This window comes from Grammomys surdaster, unplaced genomic scaffold, assembly GCF_004785775.1.
Source record: "Grammomys surdaster isolate TR1022 unplaced genomic scaffold, NIH_TR_1.0 437, whole genome shotgun sequence".
Lineage (NCBI taxonomy): Eukaryota > Metazoa > Chordata > Mammalia > Rodentia > Muridae > Grammomys > Grammomys surdaster.
The window spans coordinates 415,863-429,384 of record NW_021604856.1 but is presented as its reverse complement, the minus strand read 5'-3'; the positions used below and the strand labels follow the sequence as shown (position 1 = coordinate 429,384).

General features: G+C 37.5%; 1 protein-coding gene across 1 annotated transcript in view; it reads right to left on the bottom strand.

The window, feature by feature from the left end:
* The window catches only part of Herc1 (HECT and RLD domain containing E3 ubiquitin protein ligase family member 1), a 151,997-nt gene that overhangs the window by 38,577 nt on the left and 99,898 nt on the right, over positions 1-13,522 (bottom strand). Inside the window, exons 37-47 of the mRNA XM_028781433.1 lie at positions 12,002-12,162; positions 10,735-10,851; positions 10,030-10,261; positions 7,889-8,013; positions 6,582-6,802; positions 5,405-5,673; positions 4,601-4,653; positions 3,753-3,953; positions 1,898-2,072; positions 928-1,198; positions 593-806 (exon numbers count right to left, since the gene is read on the bottom strand). Coding sequence (XP_028637266.1) covers positions 593-806; positions 928-1,198; positions 1,898-2,072; positions 3,753-3,953; positions 4,601-4,653; positions 5,405-5,673; positions 6,582-6,802; positions 7,889-8,013; positions 10,030-10,261; positions 10,735-10,851; positions 12,002-12,162 — 2,039 coding nt within the window. The remainder of the gene's footprint in view (positions 1-592; positions 807-927; positions 1,199-1,897; positions 2,073-3,752; positions 3,954-4,600; positions 4,654-5,404; positions 5,674-6,581; positions 6,803-7,888; positions 8,014-10,029; positions 10,262-10,734; positions 10,852-12,001; positions 12,163-13,522) is intronic.

Here is a 13,522-nt window from a genome sequence, read left to right as displayed (position 1 = left end):
CAGAATGTGCTAGGCCCTAGGTTCCAATACTCAGCACCAAATGCGTAAATAAACAATTTTAAGAACTGAATCTTAATATCTAGTAAAGGAACCAGATCAATTGATCCCAAAGCCTACAACCTCACTTAAAATGTGCTTGACTGAAGTGAACGTTAAATAGCAATTTAAGTAGTCCTTTCAAAGTGTTATTTTCAATACTATTTCTACTTAAATTGTTATTAAAGAACCCTACCATGTATGTTAATTCAAGCCATTATCTGTAATTACACTAACTGGTACATTTTCTAATACTTATTCCAATGTCTGTGCAAACCTGTAATCCTAGCACTCAAGAGGCACAGGAGGATTGCTGGTGTGAGGCTAACCTGGGACTACACAATTTTACCCTATCTTAAAAACAAACAAACAAATAAACAAACATAAAACCAAAAATCAAAAAAACCAAAAAACAAAAAACCAAAGTTATCTCTGTAATTGTTTCATATGCCAAACTTAAGAAACGTCCTTTATTACACATAACAATGCAAAACCACACCTCTGAAGACATGATTTAAATCTATAGAAGACTGTACTCTAACAGTATGAAACCTACCTTTCTTTTCTATTTCTGTCTTATCATAGTTAGGTCTCAGTTTGGCCCCTTTGTCTGCCAATAATGCCACAAGGGCTTGAGTTACAACAAAGTTTGGGGAAGTTACAAGCTTATTTTCTTCAGCAATTCCCCGGAGAAAGCTGGGTAGAAACTTGCGCTGAATGGGATCATCGACCGTGGTGAGATTGACACCTGTTGCAGCAGAAATCAAGTTCTGAAGAGGCAATCAGGACAAATGGTTTAATTTTTACACATTTTTGGAACAAAAGATTTAATTTCAAAATGCTGTAAGAATCCCTGGGAAGACAAAGCGGGAGTCCCTGAAGCCACCTTACCTGTGTACACAGCTGGACCAGCAGCTTTGCAGCACTCGGAGTGTTTGAGGCCAGGCATCCCACTGCTGTGCTCAAGTAGGCCAGACAAGAAATGGGCTTGCTGGCCTTGCTGTGTCCGCCACGGGAACGTTCTGAGGTACTGGCTATGGCAGAAGGGCTGGTGGAAAGACCAGCTCTCCCTGCTGCAGCTAAGCACATTAACCGAACCAGTGTACGGATATCTGTTAATCCCAGAGACTCAAGACCAGCAGCCAGGCTACAGCTGGAACCACTGTCAGGAAAAGACAGACTTCGATAGACCAACAGGTTTCTTAAGAGGCAGTTTTGAACCCCACATACGTAACCATCCTCATCATCAAAAACCCAAATCAAACCAAAACTGTGCCATTATATATGTCCTTATATCAAAATATAAGACTGAAATGATCATCTACACTTTCTTTTGTTAATGAATATTGTATGCACTAAGAGTTATCACTAAATCACTGGACATTAGGAATGTTCACAGAACATAAGCTTTCATTCTGGAAATCCCCATGTAGCCACCCTCTAAGTCAAGAAACAGAACTCTGGCAGCACCTCAGAAGCTTGCTGAGGGCTCCCCATAGCCACCGTGTCTTCAGAAGTAACCACTGTCTATTGTCTAAAGCTATACATTAGTTTAATCTATTTTTATTCTTTATACGAGTTCTGCATAAATACTAATTCACTCTTTAATTTCTACCTAGTACCAACTGAAACAGCTTAATTTCCAGTCTCTGAAATAACAAAAGATATGCAGCTGACTGTTACTAAACTGGCATTATTTGAACTCTGAAAAAGCCAAGTATTAACTAATAAATACCAATAATGACTAAGACTAACCTAAATGTATCAACAACATATTTTGAAACTCTCTCATATCTCCTAGCAGACTCCTGTGTGAAATGTATCGGAAGCTCACTGCATTGCTCGACACAGTAATACTTACCTGACTGAGAGAAGAGACAATGCTCGCATGACCATGGTTCTGGCCAGGAGGACTTGAGCGGCAGCAGTCACCCTCCTTAAAGCCACCACTCGGTCATGAGGATTTGCAAGAGCTGCCGCCTGCTCTCCCAGTGTTACTCTCCCAGAGGAACTCTTTTCCACAGACCCATGGCAACCTGAAAGCAGGGCTTTGTTCAGTTCTCAACAAAGTAAGATAAAGTATCTATACTACTGAACTTTTCTCCCTTGCTTTATGTAGGTTCTAGTCTGCAAAGAAATATAGCAAGACAATGTTTGCTCACCTACAGCTAGTAGAAAATTCCTTAAGATATTAAACTTAAGAGATTTCTAAGTTAATAGAAGAGATTTTCTGGTTTGCCTGACAATCCCATCTTAGTATTCATCAAAGAATTGATACGGGAGAGAAACCTTACAAATGTATTGAACGTGACAAATTTATTACCCATAATGTAAGTCTGGGAAATTATCAGAGATTTCATACAATTGCAAAAATTCAGAAATGAAGTGACTGAGACAATTCTCTACAAAGAAATATCATCTTAAAATTCATTGTGGAATCCTTACAGGAGAAACACCTTACAAATGTATTGAAGGTGTGAGTCCTTTACTTTTGGTCTATTAGAATTTAACAGAGAATACATACACATGAAAATCTTAACAAATGTAATGTATGACAAAATTTATTTGACTTCATTTCAGGTCAGAGAAACCATTTAATAATTTTTTATGAGAAAAGTCTGCTGAGAAAAATGTGGCATATGTTTTATTCAAGGTATATACTTTTCAAAGTTTGAGTTTCCACACTAGAGAATTGGTATGATTATGGAAAACTTTTAAAAAACCTTCATGTAATTGGTGTTCAAACCTTAGATATTGTCAACTATTTATTCTTGGGGAAACTTTGAAAATTTGTCAATGTAGGAAAGTTGTCATTGAACTTTTACTTGTTCACCCTCAAATATTATAAGACCTAAACAAATAGGGTATCCAGAATAGTGTAATATTGTGTAACACTTTCATGGAGACAGAAATAATCGATTCCAAAGTGAAACTAATTTGGTATGTACTACACCCCTCAAATATCTAATAAAACTTACAGCATTCTAAAAAAAAAAAAAGAAGAGATTTTCCATTAAAAACATGTTTGTTTTTCTTCATTCTTTTTGTGTGTCACCTCTGATATTAAGAGATATAGGAAAGGCATAGTTTTTAAAAAGTATTTTATTTGCCTTTATGTCATATATATGAGTATTTTGCCTATATGTATGCATGTGCACCATGTGTGTGCAGTGCCAAAGGAAGACAGAAGAGGGTACCAAATCCCTGGGAACTGGAGTTACAGACATTATGAGCAGCCATTGTAGGAGCTGGGAACAGAATCCAGGACCTTCGTACAAGAGCAGCAATGCTCTTAAACCACTGGCGCAGCTCTCTAACACCAGGAAAGATAGAAATAAAATATGCTTCGAGTGCAAATAAAGAACTAAGTCATTGATAGTCCCAATTTATAAATTTTGGTTGGGGGGGGGATAGGGAGGGCAGGACACATGTGAACTTGCCAGTCTAGCCAAATCAATGAGCTCCAATTTGGTTCAGTGAAAGACCTTGTCTCAAAAAATAAGGTGGAAAAGAATAGAGTTTTTTTAAAAAAAAAACAAAAACAAAAACAAAAACCTCATGTCAAACCTCTGACCTATATACAGTATTCCTCCCCCATCAAATGGCCAAAGAGACTTGCTGGTATGAGGTGGGGCTAAACCATTATTTTTAACTACTTACCTAAAAAAAAATTAAAATAGACAATAAAATTAATGATAATCAGCCTCTCAGCTTACCAATTTGCATCAGAGTCTCTTCCATACTGTTGGTAGCCGTGACCATCGCTACAGATGCTCCCAGTGGGTCACTGTCAGGAAACTGAACTGGTTCTGGCACAATGCGCCGGTCATTTAAACCAAGTGGTCCAGCAAGCAATTCAAATTCTTCTTCACCTGTTAGTTTTTCATCTTCATCAACATCTAACATATCCCAGTCTTCTGGAATTTAAATAAATATATGGCATGTGAATGTAAACACGGCACAGTTCTGCTAAGAGTGATTACTTTAACACAAATCTAGAACCATCTAAAATGTTCAGGGAGGCCCACAAAATGAACACAGCGGCAACTCCTGGAGACCTGAGCAAGCTGCATTCCTAAGGCATGAGAGACTACTGGAAAGGGGAGCGGAATCAAATCCACTGAAAGAAACAGCAAATGTTGTAACTGACCATAGTGGGCTCACCTAATATATATTCAAGCAAATGAATGCTCTAGAAAACAAATTATACTCATCAATTTTTCCAGATTTCCAATCATCTTATTTTTTTCCACAGTTAGAATAGAAAAACTTTAAAATGTTGTATTTTTTTTTTTCCTATTCTGGAAGAAAAAAAAAAAACCCTCCAAACAAATTACCACTCTATGGTAAAGCTGACATTTGAGTTTGGGTTCTTTCTTTCTCCTATGACTCTCAGGTGTAGAATGTTGTTATCAAGCAAACTCAGATCCACTTAGGAAAAGCTCTAGTTAATATGTACATAAACACAAACACACATGATGGTAAAGTTTAGTAGCACATGTTAAGCAAGAAGTATACATCAAAGTACATACAAAATAAGGAAGCTCTCAAAACAAACAACTACCTTCATACACACTGTCCTGCTTGCCAATTAGATCTGGAGCTTGTCCCTTGTACCTGCACCAAACATGAAGAATATTGTGTTTTTATATAAAAGTTAGTACCCAAATGCAAATTAAGTCATTAGAATATTATAAGAGCTCATTAATAAAGCAGCAAAAAGTCAAAGCGTCTTGTGTTATGGGACAAATGCAGCAAACACTACCATTTGCAAATGTTTACAGATCAATGGCTGCTTTACCAAAACAACAATAACAACAAAACTCTAGAGACATTTCTGTCTAGAGACATACCTTCAATATTTAATCAAACTCTGTCTCTCAAAGCACCAAAGATTTAATAGTTGTAGAACTACAGGTTACGTATATAAGTAAGTCTCTTTTATTCCCCCACAGAAGCTCATTTAAACAGAATAATATATTTTTTGTCAGGAAAAATATCCTAGTTAAGGTAACAGAAATATGTTGAAAAACATCCATTTGAAAACTTGATTCTATACCTCTGATGTATAGAATTAAAATGAGGACCCTGATCACAACCTGTCTAGATGCTAATGGTTGACAGAGTCAAACTGTCATGAAGAACCTGCTGTCACGCCACTATGCCTGGGGTATCTAAAGAAAAAAAATCTCCCAAATCCGGCTCCCAAATCTCCTGGGAATGGAATTCCTTGACCTCACAAGCTCTGCCCCCAATTCAGTCAAAATTAATTCTTTACATCAAAGAAGGGGGGGGGGAGGTACAGTTTCTATGTTTTAACAGAGTGAGATGTTCTCATCCAAGGAAGCTGGTATCTATAACACAGTACCTTTCAGAATTTGTAGTCTTGGACTTGGTCTTCAAGGCTAAGTACTTCTCCCTGCAGCTGCCACATAGCAGGTAGTATGGATTTCCACTCCCACATTCACCACCAAACCAGCCATCGACATAGGAGCCATTGCTGCGGTACCCCTGGCGGTTTGCACTGCGCCCACAGCCAGGGTGGTTTCTCTTCATGTGCTGGTTGAAGCTGACGACGTTGCATTCACAAAGTTCACACACAACCACTTCTTCCCTGTCTTCAGATTCACAAACATGCTGTACAAAATGATTTTATACCAAATTATAGTCAATTTAGGGTAAGAGGTAGATTATTTGTGATATAAAACTAACTACTATTTAATATCCTATAGTAGGATATTAAACAATGTCCATTAGTGTTATATAATTTTCTTTCAAATCAGAATTCAGAACACACAATCTGAAGGTGTTCTCTGTTCTTTTCTATTTGCTTAAGTTATAAATAAGATTATTCTGCTGAAAAAGAAGGAATTCAATAATTTAAATCTATCTCAAACCATTAAAAAAAAATTCTCCAGTGAAAACATTTTTTACCTGGCCATAAAATAAGACCTATTGTCTGAATTTCTAAGACACCATTATCATTCATTTATGTCATTAACCTAATCAAGTAGATAAAAGTTCACATTTATGAGCTTTAAAGCTTCCACTGTAAGAATGTAGTGCTAAATAGTATGTACACATAAACCTCCATGAGCTCTGACCCAGGATGAGGGTTATTATAAGACCTGCGCAGGCACTGGTTCCCGCACGAACCTTGCACTGACTAATAGAAACTATGAAGGACAAGAGCATGCACTCAGACAGGAATGTGATTAAAGCAATCATGTTATACAACCCAGCAATGTACTAGGGCCTAATGTCAAGTTTTGAAATTTCTCTTCAACATCACAATGAAGCATCGCCACAATATGGCTCTAGTCATCTAGTCTGGGGAGAGAAGCAATAAATCACACAGAGAAAGCAACAAGAGAGACTTTCTTATCAGTTTGTAGGGATCAACTTAATGCTCAAGCATTAAATCCCCAAACCTCAGGATGAGATGTAAGGCTCTTTCAACTCTAGGCAAGGCTGCTGTTAGTAAGCTGTATGAACAGGAGGGCAGGAAAATAAGTCAGAGCAGCCCCCGCTGCAGTCACACACACCCAGGTAGGCCAATCCAGTACCTCTGGGATCCACATTCCCAGAATATCATTGTCACTGGTCAGGTCTTGTCCAAACATAGCTTCCATTGCTTCATCATCAAGATCAATTTCCAATTCCTCATCTAAATTAAAGTCATACAACGCCCCTGGGTCTTGCTGCAAAGATATTCCTTCTCTCCGACTTTGATTCCTGTGAGCCTGCACAGAGCGGTATAACCCCGCTCAGAACAAAACAAAAAAGGCATTTTATTTGCATGAATAAAATAATTCTATTTCACCAGTTCTTAATTGCCACACATGTAGAAGAGAATCTACCTCAGCTACTCCTTTGGATTCCAAACCATAAATTTCAAATTACAACTATTATATAAGGTATACTATCTCTCAGAAACTTCTAAGTTTAAATAAGTAGTAACTTACAACAACATACAAAAAAATTTAAGATGTCATATTTTTATTGAAGTTATAAATATTATTTATGTCATAAATGTCACCTACTATTACTCTTTCAAGTTCGATTTTTTAAATTTAGCCTCTCTTCATTTTATGGTAAATGTATGGCCTATATTTTCTAAGCAAGCCTCAAATTTATGTTGGAAATTCTAATAATCAAACTCTTTTTAACAATGGATAATATGATTTTGAGTTTGGGAAATAGATTTTCTTGTGGCTAAGATATTGCTTAGTGGTAGAATACTTGCCTAGCATGCATAAGGCCCTGGGTGTGATCCCTGCATTGTGACGATGGTGATACAATAATGGAATAAAGATATACTTCTGTGGTGAAGCGTTTACTCAGAATGTGCAAGGCTCTGGTTTCAATCGCCAGGATAATACAATCCGCCAAACAAAAAGAAAATATATTCCCATGCTCTCAAGCCAATCCTAGAATTTACTAATGTAGTAAGAGAATTTATTCTTGCTTCCCTAGGGCCTAGTGGTGAGGCTCTAAATCTAGAGTACAGCAGAAGAACCAGTGCTTACTTCTGTGTGGTACAGTGCCCCTCCTAGAACCTTCTGACCACTGATGTTATACACTAAATATGCAGCATTACTTCTCAAATTATAACTGACTAAAGGCAGAGAACAGCTACAAAATCTTTCAAAATCTGCAAGGGGCCTACAATACCAAGAGGTAATCCTATGAACACATGCTGTGATTAGTGAAATTATAGAGTTCAAAATTATATGCAAACTGCTGTTCCACTAAATAGTAGCATCACTAGTTCGTTTAATTCTTTAGTCCTGTTTCTATACGATTTTTAAAAGAGATCTTTCATCAAGGGAGGCATGTGAAAAATAATTACCTGCTCTTGCAAGCAGTGTTCGAGCTGCTAGGTCAAATTTGTGCCTTCTTGTTACTGTAGAGCGACCTCTAGTTGGTGGTCCACTTCCAGAAGCTGCGTTCTCTGTATGATCAAGATTTTCAGGGCTACAAAACCAAGTGTGAAGGCAACATTTTTTTTTAAAGCTCTCATGAAAAGAAAGCAGAAGTACAACCTTGTTTGTGGTTATTGCTCTTTTCTCCAAATATCACTGAGAATAAAATAGTTTGTGTATGCTCCTGCATGTGTCTGTGTGTACGCTCATGTATGTGTGGATGCAGGGGAATGTGTCTGGAGGCTGGTAGGACAATCTGGTGTTGTTTCTTAGCTACTGTTTTTGTTTTTACCCCCCTGAGACAGGGTCTCTTACTTCCTTGGAAGTAACCAAGGAGACTAGACTGGCTGGCTAGTGAGTCCTGGGAATCCACTCATCTCTACCTATCCAGACTATGGTGGTGATGGTGGTGGTGGTGGTGGTGGTGGTGGTGGTGGTGGTGGGGTGTGTGTGTGTGTGTGTTTTGAAACAGAGTTTCAATATGTAGCTAGCTCTGGCTAGCCTAGAAATCACCATATGTAGACCAAGCTAGCCTTAAACTCAGAGAGATCCACCTCTTTCTGTAGGGATTAAAGGTTTGTACCACTACACCGAGCCACGCATAGGTTTTTAAAAAAGGATTCTGGGAATTAGACTCAGGTTGCAAGTATTTTACCAACTGAGCCATCACTCCTTAAACAAAATTTTAAGGCTTAAAACTTTTTAAATTAAAATTAAGACATTTTATAGAATACCATCATAACATATTTAGAATTGTTTTTCTTGTTTGCTTGCTTTGTCATTCTCAGTGTCTTTGGCTATAAAAACATCTCTTTTAAAAAAAAAATACTGACAGTATCAAAAGAGGAAATGGACATGATTTACATAAACCCTTTTTTGCGGAGGAGTTGCTGGCGATTAAACCCAGGGTCTCCAGCATACTATAAGCATCTACCACTGAACTATCTAGCCCCTTAGCCCATGACAAAACTTTCAAACATTTTATCATTCCTTGTGAAACTCTTTACTTCTAGGTGTGTCATACACTGCTTCTTGGGCATTAATTTTATCTCATTTTCAATTCTTCCAACAGTAAAATGATGCTTAATTCATCTTCAAAATCAGACAAGATCAGAAGTGGGTGCGTGGCTTGTAGAGAGCTTTGCCTAGAGAGTAGAGACTGGAGTATCATCAAAACCCCACAGCAAAGGAAGAATAATGTCCAACTCAACACTAAATGATTAAACCCTTAACACCTGAAATGATACAGAACCTGTGCTGAGGAGAAACAGATATTTCAAATTAAATTTTAAAAATATTCATGAAACTTATAAAAATGTTTTCCTGTTGTATAAGACATAAGCCTTGATAATGTACCCTTTTCTGGCTTCTATAGATAACAGGCAAGAATGTGGTGCCCACATTATGGCAAAATACTTACAAATGTAAAAAATTTAAAAGAAAAAGAAAATAGTCATAAGGAATGTAAAAGGAAAGTGATTTTAAGATAAATTTTAGGATATTTTATTATATCTCATTATAGGGTACATATACTCCAGAACCCTCTCTTCATAGCTTTGAAAAAAAAAAAAAAGAACATAAAATACTAGATAGTAGTAAAAACTATATGATTTGGGAATGTATCTATATATCTCAGTGTTAGAGTACTCTAGATTTGATCCTTAGCACGAAAGAAAACTTTAAAATAAATGGACATATAAATTTAATTAAAATGAGACAGAAAATATATTCCTATCAAATTCATTAATTAAATCAGTTTTGTTTCATTTTTAAAGCAGTGCCAAGGACTGAACTCAGGCCCCTAGACAGAGTTTCTTTCTCTGTGTATCTCTGGCTATCTTGGAACTTGTTCTGTAGACCAGGCTGGACTCAAACTCTCAAAAGATCCACCTGCCTCTGTCTTCCAAGTGCTGGGACTAAAGGTGTGTGCCACCACCAACTGACTCAATCTTTTCTTGTTTTTATTAAATTTATAAAGGTGTAGCAGCATTTATGATGGGAAAGAAATGGAGTTTTACAGGCAATAGTTAGGACACAAGAGACAGAAATAAAGAAACTAGAATTTTACCTTTCACTAAAGCCTTCCTCCATTTCAGCAGCATCAGCTGATGGTATGTCTCCTGGTGACTGCAAATAACAGGGATCATTTGACTTCCCACCACTTCCCAGAACTGTTGTTCCATGTCTGGAGTCTGCTGTGCTGCTTGGCTGGGGCTCCTCCTCATCTTCATGCCCAGGGTGCTCTATCATCCACATAGCAAGAACAGTGATATTCTGGGCATCCGCCTCTCCTCGAGCACCTACACAAGCAGAAATGTTGTCTGACACCGAATTTGGATAAAATAACCAATGTCTTATGTTATTAGTTTATGAGTATTTGTTCTGATGATTTTATAATAGATCTGCTGTTTAAAATCTTAAAAAGAAAGGCTCAGAAATGACTCAGCAGTTAAGAGCACTTGCTGCTATTCCAGAGATACAAGTTCCATTCCTACTACCTATGTCAGGCATCTCACAACCAACTCTAACCCTGGTCCAGGGGACCCAATGCTGTCTTCTGGCCTCCACAGGCATCTGCATTCACATGTGCACACACACAGACACACACACACACACAGACACACACACAGACACACACACACATGCACATACTCAAATAAAAATGTCATTTAGAAAATCTAAACAAGATTTATGAACTCTTTAAAACATTCTTCCTTCAATAACATTTAAGACTTCTTGTATCTATAAATACTGTAGTATAAAAATATCTTACCTGTAGCTTCCATAGCTTTGGCAATCTGTCGGAGAGAAAAGCCCATTTCCAGTAAGGGGACTGCAATTGCTGGAGGAGGAGGGGATGTGGAGAGTCTGCTGCTTGGGTCTGACAAGGCTAAAGCAGAAGAACGAACAAAGCAGGCTTGAATACTAGACACCACAAGCAAGAATACACAAGCAAGAATACAACTGTGATACTTCAATTTCCTACAATTATTCAAACTCGATACAAATTTACTGTTAAAATGTGATTATCAGAACTGGGTATGGAGTTACATGTCAGGAATCCTAGCACTCAGGGGCCTGAGGCAGAAGGATCATGATTTTGAGGCAAGCCCAACAGAGAGGGGTTTTTTTTTTTTTAAATTGATTGCTTGTTTGTTTAAAACCATAAATGAAGCCAAACTTCTCATAGCAATATAGGGCTGTTGTATAGATAAGTAAACCTGCTCATAGTAAAAATTAAAATATATAAAAATTTTCAAGAAGAGCACCAAGAAATCTCTTTCTTCCGAACTACTATAGAATTAACAGCAAACCAGATGCTTTAACTTCTCTGAATGTTAACAGGCAATTCATACAAATACAGCCCCAGCTCCCAGTCTAGTTTCACCACATATACTGGTAATATTCCTTATAGCAAAGTATCTAGAATAACCTGTGCATTTTACCTGGTTATGAAATCTCTTTGGTCTCCTGAAGCACCTTGGTTTGCCTCTGCTAGTATTGGGGATTGAACTCAGGGGCTTAGACACACTAGGCAAGCACTTTCCCACTCTATTTTTACGTTTTATTCTGAGATGAGACCTCATTAAGTTCTGCAGGATGATCTTGAACTTGGGACCCTTCTGCCTCACATTCCTGAGTCGCTCGCTGGTCAACCATGTGATACATGATAAATCACTGCCTAGTTATTTTGTATGAAGCCCCACAATTTGGGTTTCTGCCAATGTTTCCTTTTGATACATTACAATTGCGTGGATTGTGATTAATGCTACACTTAGAAAGACATTTTTAGCACTGAACATTGGCTTTTAAGAAACGGAGGACATATGTGATTGATATATGTATTACTTCTCTCCAAATGGCTGTAATTTAATCTATAATTCAAAACATAGAAAGCACCTACTTTAAAAATATAGTTCTCTTTCATTAAGTACCTTTTAAATCTTCAATTAAGAAAAGACACAATGATTATAAAACAAAGTCCATGTATCTAGAATACAAAGAGGTTTGGGTACTATACTTCACGACAGCAAGTTCACCTGTACGGTTAGCTGGCCTTGTAGATTGAGAATCAGGAGAAGTTAAACTCTGCCTCCTTCCTACTTCATCAGAAGGAGAGGCTGGCAATGATGATATGGGAGGAGTCTGTGCACGACGTGTGGGAAGTACAGTGGTGGTTGGATAACTAGAAAACATTTGCCTTTAAGAAAATAACAATAATTAGAAAAAAAATCCCAACTGGGAAAGAACAGACATATTATAAATATGTATGTATGTATGTATGTATGTATGTATGTATGTATGTATGTATTTTATGCATGTAAGTGCATTGTTGTTCTCCTTGGACACACCAAAGGAGGGCATCAGATCCCTATTACAGGTGGTTGTAAGCCACCATGTGGTTGCTGGAAACTGAACTCAGGACTTCTGGAAGAGCAGTCAGTGCTCTTAACTGCTGAGCCATCTCTCCAGCCCCCATTACAAATCTTCTTACACAACAAATTACAACCTGAAAGTCAGCATAAGTTAGCTATAATTTAATACAAAGTGAGGAGAGATTCTTCAGTATTAAAAGTAATTATTTCATAGGTTATTAACTATAAAAGCATAATTTTCTAAAAAATATAGTAGCAACATATTGGGGAGTAATACAGAAATTACAAAAATAAATTAACCACCCTTGTCTTTATGGAGTTTTTCTTCTACTATAACATCAAGATGACAGGGGTATTTTGGTATAAACTAAACTAAAGAAGAATTTTAAGGACAAGAAACTTGGACTAGAGATGTGGCTCAGATGGTAGGAGTATTTGCTCAGCATGCACAAAACCCTGGGTTCAATCTCCAGTTTGTATACAACTTAGTGTGGTAGCATATACTATAATCCCAGCAATCAGGGGGTAGGCACAGGAGTTCAAGGTCATCCTTGGCCTTTTAGGAAGTTCAAGGATAGCCTAGGATACATGAGATCCAGTCTCAAAAACAAAAACAGATAGGAAACTTTACTTTAAATATTAAATACACTAGCTATAAAATTAACATTGATGTCAAGTATTAACTTACAGGAAAATTAAAGAAAAAGTGTACAGTTACTCAGCACAATTCAAAAATAGTATGAATGTATGATATACCAGAGGGAGATAACATGTACTCGCTATGGTGGTGTGAACAGTACATGAGTGAGAGGCACAGAGAGGAGAGGAGCTCCCTCTCACACTAAGGAGGAGGACACTGATGAAGGAGAAGTCTAGATCAGTCCCTCACACTAGGAGCTTTTTCTTTTCTGTAGGGATGGGGATTGAACACAGAGCCACTTGCATCTGCTAGGCAAGTGCTCTACTACCCCCAAGCTTTATTCTCAGCAATCAAAGAGATTTCTAGCTTCAGAAGAGCACTGTTTACCCAATAAATCATGGCACACAGAGGGAGCAACAGGCTTACCTCCAACCAATTCCAAGCCAGTAGTAGAGAAACAAAGATTAAGAAGAAAGGAAGATTCTAAGAGTGCAACTTTGAGTTCAGTTTCTACTACTAAAGAGAGAAATAGAAGCAGCATCTAG